General features: G+C 44.3%; 1 protein-coding gene across 2 annotated transcripts; it reads left to right on the forward strand.

Annotated features, from left to right (window-relative positions):
* The first annotated feature begins 1,518 nt into the window (after positions 1–1,518).
* On the forward strand, positions 1,519–11,170 carry LOC133929093 (cytochrome P450 714D1-like). 2 transcript variants are annotated; one of them, XM_062375693.1, is made up of 3 exons: positions 1,519–1,866; positions 9,602–9,857; positions 9,949–11,170. In XM_062375693.1, the coding sequence occupies exons 1-3, from the start codon at positions 1,850–1,852 to the stop codon at positions 10,996–10,998; spliced, it is 1,323 nt and encodes a 440-aa protein (XP_062231677.1). In that variant the 5' UTR covers positions 1,519–1,849; the 3' UTR covers positions 10,999–11,170. The 2 variants fall into 2 exon arrangements, with proteins under 2 accessions (XP_062231677.1, XP_062231676.1); XM_062375692.1 differs by having other exon boundaries at positions 9,631–9,857.
* Positions 11,171–11,687: the final 517 nt, after the last annotated feature.

The raw sequence follows: 11,687 nt of genomic DNA on the forward strand, positions 1-11,687 counted from the left end.
TCAGTATTGATTAGATCGTCAAGCTCAACTTTATCAACCCAATGACTTCCATTTCGGTTTACATCAATAAACAATTATAAATTATACCTTCGAGTCATTCTTATCAATTATGTGTTATAGCCTATTGCTAATGGTAGATTACTTTATATCAATAAACAATTATAAATTGTACTCCAAATAAAATATGATATTTTAAAATAATGCGCATATTTCCAACACTTCGTGATCTGGCCTAGCTAGCTCTTAGTATTGCTAGGACCAAATGGAAAAGACATTTACTGTGTCCGTGCATGGCCATGAACAGTGGCAGATGCATAGTAACAATTTTTCTAGTAGTATTGCCTAGGACCAAATGCATCATGAACGTTATCTCAACACTGTCATTTCTTCTTTCTCTCTTGTCCATGGCGAAAAAAAAAATGAAGGGCACAGGAGACTTCTATTAGCTGTAAAACAGTAAGGGGATTCTGGATCCGCACCTAGGCATGTGATCTCTACTCGCCAGGACCAAAATGTTTAGGCCATTCTATTCTTCTCTTGCATTGCTACTCAACGGACAACTCTATATTACTATGCATTAGTAACAAAATTATGTCAATTTCAAAAGTCGTTATGTGCAGTCATGGTTCAATTAAGTGTGAAGGATAAGGAATTTCACGCATAAATAACAGTACCTCAATACGTTACATTTGGCTGCACTACAAACCCAGCTACACTGCGATCAATTTTGATGTGCTTTGAGATAGCATTTTTAACAATTCTAAGGCTATCTCTAACTATATTCCCTTCATTTCGTTTCCTTACCGACTTCCTTTTCCGTTCTTATTCCCTTTATTTCTTTCATCTCTAACAGTTTATTTCGAGAGGAATCGTGAAAGTAAAGGAGAGAGAATCCCGTCCTGAAAGGAATTACCTTGAGAATCCATTCGTGACGGAAACCGTTGAAGCACTGAAGGAAACGAAAATCCTTTCACGACAGGAATTTAGTTCCCGAAGGGAAGCCGTTGTGAGTGGTCTAAGGAAAGCAAGATAAATTTCGATAAACATAAGCCGGCAAGATTAAGGGAGGATGTGCAATTCAACAGAAAAATTACAAGATGGTCATGTCGATGATTTAACTATTAGCGTATGAATAATACTAGATGTTTATGGTTAGATAAAAAAAAGTATGTTAAGCACTTATAAAAAAATATAATTTTTAATATAAATAAAAATTATATATATTTAAATATAGTTAACTATCTTATTATTAGAACTAATATAAATAACGATACTTAAACAAGCACCTTACCTTTCGTCTAAACATCCGCTAGTACAGTTATAAAAACTATTTTTTATAAACACCTCCTCTAAATATCTTATTATTCATACTCAGTACTATCGACCCTGCTGTGAAAAATTTCCGGCGCCACCCCGCGTGCGTGTAGTAGATCTGTGCCTCTCTCTTGCAATCAAAAAAAAAATGTATCTTCCAACTATATAAGCTACACCCGCGAGAAAGAGGAGTGAACACACAAAGCACTTGCGGCGGGGAGAGAGAGAGAAAGAGAGAGAGCATGCTAGCCATGGAGAGCTTCTTGCTCCTCGTGCTGGCAGGGTCATGCGCCCTTGCCGCGGCGGTGCTGCTCTGCATTAGCGCCACCGCGTGGCTGCAGAGCCCGCGGCGCGTCGCCGACATGTTCCGGCGGCAGGGGATCGACGGCCCGCCGCCGTCGTCGTTCCTGTCGGGAAACCTCCCCGAGATGCAGGCGAGGGTCGTGGCCGCGGCGGCGGCGGAGGCCGGCGGCCGGGACTTCGAGAAGGACGGCTTCGACGATTACTGCAAGAGGATCTTCCCCTACTTCGACAAATGGAGGAAAGCCTACGGTGCGTGCCCGTTAAACCACCTTGCCGCATGTTTAAATTTACTGGCTCCGTTAATTACTTATCTTCACAATCTCGTAATCATCGTGGCGGCTCTCATGCACATGTAGGTTACTGCCACCTTAGATTTGTGAGTGTTTCTTCTTCTTTTCAGATGATGAGTGGATTGTTTGCATGTAGTATCGCCATCACAGGGCATGCCTGGAAATAGAAATTTCGTAGAAATTTTACTGGAGTTTCATAATTTTTCATTTGTTTCACAGAAACCTGGGGAAAAAATTATTCTAAAATCCCAAACAGACCTGCAGAGTACTGATACCATCCCCAGCTACATGATGCATGGATCATGGAAGTTGCACCCTATCAGATTGCCCTAGCAACAAGTTAACCAGCAAGTTGCCACGGCTTAAAAGAAGATACTCCGTACTACTGCCACAAGTTAAAATGTTGCTGAAAATTGCTTAAAAAACAAGTGGGCGAAAATAGCACCATGTAAAGAGAGGTCTGAGTTGTGAATAAAGTCAACATCACAAAAGCAAACAAATTAGGAGAAGAGAATACACAAACCAATGCAAATTAGTAGAAAACTGTGGCTGGCTGTCTGGTTAAGAACTGGCGCAGTCAACTACTGTATGTCCAGGTTCCTGGATCATGATTCATGAAGCCTTGGAATGATTAATTAATTAGTTACTCCAGTTAATTAGTTGGAGTAATTAATTATCTAATCAAGGAGTAATTGCAGACAACACACAACCGCCTAGCTAGAAGTAGGCTATAGCTGCGGATAAAAGATGAGCGACGGCCATGTGGTCAAACTGTCCTGGATGTATGCCCGGCCGACCAGTGCACATACATGCACGTATTGATTACTGGGGTGAAATCGGGATGCCCGTGCTTTTCGGGACCGTTTGACCTGTGGGCTACGCATGGACTCGCTGGTCCATTGTTCATGGGCGAGCTAGCTGGTTAGATCTTTCATACCTCGTGTGGAGAAAATTATTGGGAGCAGACAGTCACCCCTGTCGAAAGAGCTAGCTAGTGCACCAGCAGCCAAGATCCAATCCGACGAGGAAATTAAGGGGAGTTTGTGTTGATTAATCTCCCTTAATTTTGATTTTTAGCTTCAGTTTTTTTGGAAGAGAGCTAACATCTGTTGTTTGCTCCTAGAAAACTAACTAAAATGCCAGGGCAAGAGATGTATAGAATACTAGCTCATGTCTTGTTGACTTTTCTCCTTTTCTTTTTCCATCTTGCCGACCAAACAATGTTAATCAGGTAGTAATATCCTATGCAAATCGGTCGGAATGAAAGACATCAGACTCATTATATATATTTGTAAAGAGAACTATAGGCTTATCTAAATTATATCGAGTGGAAACATACCGCCCAAGTCTAAGAAAACAAAGTACTGATACTATAGCACTTGATTAGACCGCCCCAACAGTACTATGCATGCATCTTAGCCAGCAAATGAGCAGTGACTATCATACTACTTATATAGTACAAGTGTACCACTAATCAGGTAATAATCGGGGTAGCGATCATTAATTTGACCTAATTAGATTATAGCCAGCTAATCAGGCAGGCTTTCCGGAACGGGCATGTTGCCATTAGCTGTCCAGGCACACCACACCTAGCAGGCCTCACCGGCCGAACCCTCTCGATGTCGCCGACATGCTAGCTTATCCATTGTCAAAGAGATCGAATCCATTTTGTAGCACGCCTGCTAGTGTTTGCCCTCAGATGGAAACATGGCGTGGCTAGGAGAAATACAACTTGTATAATCTGTTTCGATTGTTCATAATCATCTATCTATTTATCTTATTATATAACTTATAATTTTTTTATATATCCATCCAAAACAAATCTTACGTAAATAAACAGTCTTGACAAATCACCTTATGTCCTAATGGAATTTTCTCCTCTAGCTAGCTATGTAGTAGTATCACACAATACGATCAATATATATGCATCGTATCTGATGTAATTATATAACAACATATGTATATCTAGTGGTATTCCTCTCGTTTCTCTTTTCTTTTCTTTTTTCATTTTGAGATGGGTATTATTCCTCTAGTTTCAGTCGGGTACCAATTTGAAGAAGAGAACTAGGATAAGTACTACTATATTCGCTGATGTAGCTTGTTTTTCTGGGTCGATTGATTGGTTAGAATTCAAGTCCAACTAGCTATGTGGTCTTGGAAACTCGGTGAATATGCATGCATTCTACTTCAACTTGTGATAGATGGCCCCCTCCCAACCCATATATATGCGTGTATCTGAAAACTTGCTTACCTCTTACATCATGCATGCATGGTGCTAGCTATCTAGGATGCTTGATTTCTTCTTCCTTTTTAATTATGAAATTATATTATTGCTATTCTCGAATTATAACATAAGATTGATGTGGACCAGAGCATTCTATAAAGTGGTGTGCGTAGGAAATGACAGCATTGTAGTACCCAGATTTAGTTTCATATATATTATTTGTTTTGCTTGGTTCTCCCATAATCTAAGCAAAGGCCGGTTTGACCAACATATATAAGCACATACTCCATCTATCCTTGAAGTCAGTCTTAAACTAATTAATAAACTGTCGCATATTTAAATAATATTACAGCACTCCATCTATCCTTCCTCATCTTCCTTCTTTCTCAAGACATCAAATAAGTTTAAGATCAATATCCTATCAATCATCCAATTGACTTGTCTGGTTATATGACCAGGTAAAAAAAACAACCAATTTTATATGAAACAGCTCACCAGCTGATTTCCAGCCGGGTTCAAATAATTCAACATAGGCACCCTACTGCGTAGCATTGACTAGGTTATTATTCCAGACCTCTAGAGTTCATCGCTAGCAACAGATGAACGTATCATGCACACTTCACAGTCCATGTACTACTGCACAGGGCGGACTCAGGAGAGGCCATGATATCTTCCCTCAAATTTTTTGTTTTTCAGTAGACTTCAATAGACCTAAATCTTTTCTTTTTAATTAAAGTTGGAAATGCCCGGTCACTCGTATATCCCCACCCAATTTTTAGGTTGGATCCCTGCTACTGCACCAGCCATGAAAGCGTCCATCTATGTCCTACGAGGACTACATGGAGATGCGTGGCTACGAACCCTAACGCCAGAAGCATAGGTTGATCTCATCTCGTCGTAGATATGGAATGCAGATCTCATGTGTCGCAAGCAGCTTGCGTTTCGACGATAGTGTGGATCGTGGAACAGCACGGTGCAGATCGAACACCTCCTTTATTCGTCTGATAATTAGCTTGCCTTTGCGCGATAGGTTGAACATGTGTTGCCTATCTAGTTGGCCAAGAGCGTTGTGCTTATCTGTACTGTACTGCAATGTCTCTGCATATGCATGATCACGATTAGAGCTGGGACTTTGGGCCATATTTTTTGGGCCGGCCCGAGCCCAGCACGGCCCGGTGAAGCTTAAGCCCGACCCGACCCGAGCACTGATGGGCCGGGTCAGCCCGGCCCGATTTATGGGCCGGGCCGGGTCTTGATATGGGGCCCAATGGGCGGTCTGGCCCGGTAAAAAATGGGTTCACGACCTCACATGCGGTGGAATGTGGTGGTACTGGGCCCGTGCCAGCCCGGCCCGATAAGGCTCATCGTGCATTCGGGCCGGGTTTGGGTCTAGCTGAAGGAGGATTGGGCCAGCCCGACCCGACCCGAATAGTTTATCGGGCCATCCAAGCACGGCCCGAAAAGCCCGAAGCCCGAATGGGTCGGGTCGGGCCGGCCCGACCCGGCCCAAGTCCCACCTCTAATCACGATACAGATAGATAGTGACATAGCTGAAAAAGTAAAAACACATGCACTTATAGTTAGATGCATTATGCATGCATGGACTGATTGGCTAAGGGCTGAGAGCCTATTCATATAACTTTCTGTTGGTTGGTAATAGTTCAATTTGTATAAGAACCAGAAGAAATTCCCACGTTCCTCATTCTTTGACACTTGAAATTGTCTTTGTAAGAAATACTCCATTGTATATATTTTTCACTGATCATCGAACCTTCTGATGAGTTCAACTCCTTCTGTCCCGAGTCAAAATACTCTGGTGTGCATCTTTTTCATCAACGTCCGACTATCCGGTAGCTTCTTCAGTTCTACTCTTCTCTGCAGATAAATCTCTGGTGCTACACTTTATTGAGCATCGGACTATCCGGTGAAGTCTTCAGCATTCTCTCCCCCTTTATCAGAGATGCTCCTATAAGTTCAACACACATAGTATCGAATCATCTAGTGAGAGTAATTCTCTTGAGACTTTTCCAATTCAATCAATCTTTGTCCTGACTGCGGTGACTTCTTTATATATTGCATCCATAAGGTCTACTAAAGCATATACTTGATAAACATGTTAGTTCTAATGACTATGTTATCATTAATCACTAAAATCACAATCATAGCCTAATAAGATCATTTTCGCTACAACTCCTCCTCAAGAAGCTTCTTCTCGATATTCTCAAGCCAACTAGTGACTTGAGCATGCATATTTCTAAGCTTAGCAAGTTAAGCTATGACAATCAAACAGCTATTATACTTCTCAACATCCGATCTAGATCTAAGCAATGCAAGTTCAAAAGACAGACTCATATTTAGGCATAAGCTCCTCCAACTCACGCACAACTCTCTTAAGTAACATATCCTGCCTAATGAGAGAATCATTCAAGGTATCGAGTTGGATGGAAAGCTGGTCATAGGAAGGTAATACCTTGGAGGGATCAAGCTCGGGGTTGCTGTCATTATTGTCATCCGCCATGAAGTAGAGATCGGTAAAGTCTTTGGTCTTTTTCTTGTTCTTCATTTGCGTTTCCTCCTCCTCTGAGCTCTTCTTCTCACTAGAAGAGGTGTTAACATCGCTGAGAGCCGCAACGAATGCCCTAGAAATTGTCTTAGCTGCCTTCTTGGTCATCTTGTTGTGGTTCTTGAAGAAGAGGTTCTTGTTCTTCTTCTTATATTTGTTGTAGTCGTGGTCACTATCCTCCCTCTTCTTGAGCTTAGGACAATCCATCTTGAAGTGGGTGATGTCACCACACTCAAAGCAGGTTCGATAGTCACCCCTCCTCCAATCTTGGCGGTTGTTGTAGAAGCGGATGAACTTTTTCACAATAAGGGCAAGATTCTCATTATCTGCTCCTCTGTGATAGAAACAAGGGATGACAAAGCAAATCCGCTAGATAAAGTGTTAACATAAGAAATATCACTTATAGACTGGTTGCCACTGCTAGGTTTGAAAACTAATGCCATGTTATAAGACATAGGGTTTTCGAGATCAATTCGAGCCGCCTTGACTATCCGATGGACTTAAGCTTGGTGCAGAGTTCATCACAAATTAACATGTCGTAACTTGGTAACTCTGTAATGCTCGAGATCTTCACTTCTCATATGCTACGATGAGAACATAGAGAAGCTTGATTGCTCTCTCATAGTCAGAGTAGCGCAAAACACCAGTGAATCTAAGGTTGCTCACAATTCCTTCAAAACAAGCAAATATAGTATCCAAGATTCATCATACCCTTACATAAACATTTGATATTCTTGGTTGTATGTGATTTGGCGTCTGACCTTAATCTGATTAGTGATGAAAAACACTCAGAGTAGTCCATATCTTTCAGGCAGTATGAAGGTGCTAGACTCTGTCAAACTCATTTCGATTCAGGTTAGTCCAAATATTTCTGATCTTGTTGTTGACCTCATACTATTCGATTTGAACCAGAGTCATTCGAGCATCAGGGATCTCGTAGTTAGGACCAACTACTTCCTATATTGCACTTCCTTGACTTAGAAGCTAAGCCTCCATGCACATCTTTCAGTACGAAAAGTCTCATCTATCAGATAATGAAATCTTCATATTTCTCTCCATGTCGCTTATGGATCACAAAACCAGTTAAGATCAACTAGTGATCAAATCGGCTTTGATATCAATTGTAGTATCTCGATACGTGACTAGAGAAGAGGTGAATAGGTATCTTATAATTTTTTTCGAAATAGATAATCTACTCCTTATTCACCCAACGCTTCTAAAAAACACACAAACAGAAACATAAATTTTAGAGGGACAAAGCGAGAAAGAAAGTTTTAAGGAAACATGACACTACGGATGGAATATGAACTATATACTCTATTCAAGACCATTCTATATGTCTTTGTATATAAAAACTTGAAACTTGAACGAAAAATATAGCAACAAGACAGACACTAAAAGAAGTAACTCTTCAAGTTGATGGTCTAGAAACAAGAGGATTTAAGACTCTCTGAAATACATGAGTATATAAACGTTTATACTCTAGCAATAAGAAAAACAACTTTACCCGATTGAAAAATCGTAGCTCAAAAGTAAAAGCAAAATAAGTTCCTATCAACAAGTTCAACTCAAGATTAACATTATCAATAACTCATTATAATTAAATTAAGCGTATCTCAACTAGTTTGTCGGTAGTAGATAGCCTCTGATCGATGAGCTGCCTGCGACTGCGAATGCAAGCTTTACTTGGATTCGCGGAGAAGGAAACTGCCTGGCTAGACGGCTGGACGCGAGAGCTTTAGTTTGCTTCAGATTTCGGCGACGGCTTCGTCGAATCTCGTGAGGCGGACGTGCGCGCGGTCTGCAGGATGCGAGGATCAGTGAGAACCACGACCACCGGTGGCTGCGGAGTCCGCGGGCTTCAGTTGAGCGTACGTGCAGTTGGCTGGCCAGGGCCACGAGCTTAGGATCTCTGGTTCTGATTTAATGTTAGGTTAATTCTATACTGGTCAGTCAAAGATTCTGGCCAGGAATCTGCGTGACGATCTTCTTGCGAAGATTCTACGGAACAGCGAGGCCAGCTGTTGGGTTGACGGCGACTCTGCGCGTAGCAGCTTTGACCGGAGTTTTGTAGGACTCAGGGGCGGAGGGTTTTGTAGGACTCAGGGGCCAACAAGGGGCCTTCCCCCCCCTCGCGCATTTGAGCAAGTTCAGATAACTAGTAGTATTTGATCGTTTAATTTATCTACCATTTGCTGTTTGCCCCCCCCCCCCCCCAACTAACCCCCGCTGAAAAAACCTTTGGAGCCCCTCCTAACTAGAGACTCTCTTCTCATGAGTTTTTTTATTTTTTGAAGAAATGATATGTTCAGTGTGAAAAAGATGATATGTCCATCCTTAAAATGTGATCTTATGTGAAAAAATGATATGCACAAAATGATCACCATACTCACCAAATCCGACCAACCCCCCTCTGAAAAAACCTTTGGAGCCCCTCCTCAATTAGAGACTCTCTTCTCATGAGTTTTTATTTTTATTTTTATGAAGAAATGGTATGTTCAGTGTGAAAAAGATGATATGTTCATCCCTAAAATGTGATCTTATGTGAAGAAATGGTATGCACAAAATGATCACCATACTCACCAAATGCGACCAACCAATCACCTTTTTAGCACATCGAATCTCCATACGGTCCAAAATTTGACCTACCGATCACAAACTTAGCTTAGACTGTATCCACAGTTATGACCAAATAAATACTCTTCTTTTTAAATATGAATTCCCTCAGCTTACTTTCCCTGTACAAGATATATAATACAGCTCTATAAAATCTAATGCAAGCAACTAAACACACAATTAAACTTATGTAACTTAAGAAAACCGAAGACTTCTTCTCAACTTGTCCAGTCAACAGCCCACACATTCTTAAGCACTTGGGCCAAAATTAGATGACTCTTACTCTTTCAGCCCAAAGTCTGAGACGCGCGCTTGTGCAGGCGAGACGTACCTGTACTGGCTGCGCCGTCGTCCGGCGCTGTACGTGTCGGACCCGGAGCTGATCCGCGAGATCGGGCGGTGCGTGTCGCTGGACATGGGCAAGCCCACCTACCTGCAGAAGGGCCAGGAGCCCCTCTTCGGCCGCGGCGTCCTCAAGGCCAACGGCGCCGACTGGCATCGCCAACGCAAGCTCATCGCCCCAGAGTTCTACATGGCCAAGGTCAAGGTAAATCACGTACTCCTGCTTCTTGTATTACTCCTGCTTCTTGTAAGTAGCCGCCGCTGCATACGTGAGTTGAGCGTATGTCATTCGGCAGGGCATGGTGGAGCTGATGGTGGACGCAGCGCAGCCGCTGCTGCGGTCGTGGGAGAGCAAGGTCGCCGGCGCGCCGGGCGGCGTCGCGGAGGTCGACGTCGATGACGACATCCGCTGCTTCTCCTTCGACGTCATCTCCAGGGCCTGCTTCGGGGGCGACTACTCCAGGGGGAGGGAGATATTCCTCCGGCTCAGGGCGCTCTCCGGCCTCATGTCCGAGACCAGCGTCATCTTCACCATCCCTTCGCTCAGTTACCTGCCGACGGAGAAGAACCGGAGGATATGGAAGCTCACGCAGGAGATCCGGTCGCTGATCCTGCAGCTGGCGAGCGAGCGGAGGGCTTGCGCGGCGGCGCCGGGGCGCGGCTTCCTGGGCTCCATCATCGAGAACAGTCGGGACCAGCCACGGGCGGACGACTTCGTGGTGGACAACTGCAAGAACATCTACTTCGCGGGCCACGAGACGAGCGCGGTCACCGCGACCTGGTGCCTCATGCTCCTCGCCGCGCACCCGGAGTGGCAGGACCGCGCGCGCGCCGAGGTGCTCGAGGTCTGCGGCGCCGGCGCCGGCGCCGCGCCGGACTTCGATGCGATCTCCAGGATGCGGACGGTGCACATGGTGGTGCTGGAGACGCTGCGCCTGTTCCCGCCGTCGTCGTTCGTGGTGCGGGAGACGTTCAGCGACATGCAGCTCGGGAGGCTTCGCGCGCCCAAAGGCACCTACCTGTTCCTGCCGGTCTCCACCATGCACCACGACGCGGCCGCCTGGGGCCCGACCGCGCGCCGGTTCGACCCGGACCGGTTCCGGGACGGCGTGGCGGCCGCGTGCAAGCACCCGCAGGCGTTCATGCCGTTCGGCCTCGGCGCGCGCACCTGCTTCGGCCAGAGCCTCGCGCTCGTCGAGGTCAAGGTGCTCGTCGCGGTCGTGCTCGCGCAGTTCGCGCTCGCGCTGTCGCCCGACTACAGGCACGCCCCCGCGTTCCGGTTCATCATCGAGCCGGAGTTCGGGCTGCGCCTCCTCGTCCGTCGCCTCGGTCAGTACGGCTACTGATACGCACGTAGTGATGTAAAAGTGTTTCGAGTTGCGTTTTGTGAAGACGTACACTAGCTAACACATGAAAAGGAGAAGGATTACGACAACACCAATGAACACCAAAACAATAACATGATACGTATATGAAGGACAATAATACGAAGCACCCGTCAGTGCTACATTTTTTAAAGATGATGAAATAAAATTATCATCGCATCTGCATCGTATAATGCACGTAGTTGTTTATTATTGCAGAGTTGTAGCTCTTGGCTACCACACTACAAAGAATAAAATATTTTAATGAGAACCAAAACATTAAAAGTTTTTTTCTTTGAACAAAAGGAAAAAGGTCTGTCTATTGTATTAAAAAAAAAGAGTTTAGCCGAGACGGGCAATACACCATTGTCAAATGGGGAAAATGATCACACACAACACCACTCCACGAAACAGCTATGGGGTTCAAACAACAAACAACATCTAGACCACTAAAAGGACTGGATACACGAAACTGCAACAATCTACAACCACCTAGCAACACAAACCTCCTGAAAGAATCTCATGGCTAAGAAACCGTCAAAGACAACAACCCAGCAACATGATCCCAAAAGGCACGGCCATCCAAGCACGTGAGGGGCTCAAGGAGAGTTTAAAGAAGCAACTCCTTAACTAGATCCACACCCTCTAATGCATCTTCATTCAGTTCTCCA

Source organism: Phragmites australis, chromosome 9 (genome assembly GCF_958298935.1).
Source record: "Phragmites australis chromosome 9, lpPhrAust1.1, whole genome shotgun sequence".
Lineage (NCBI taxonomy): Eukaryota > Viridiplantae > Streptophyta > Magnoliopsida > Poales > Poaceae > Phragmites > Phragmites australis.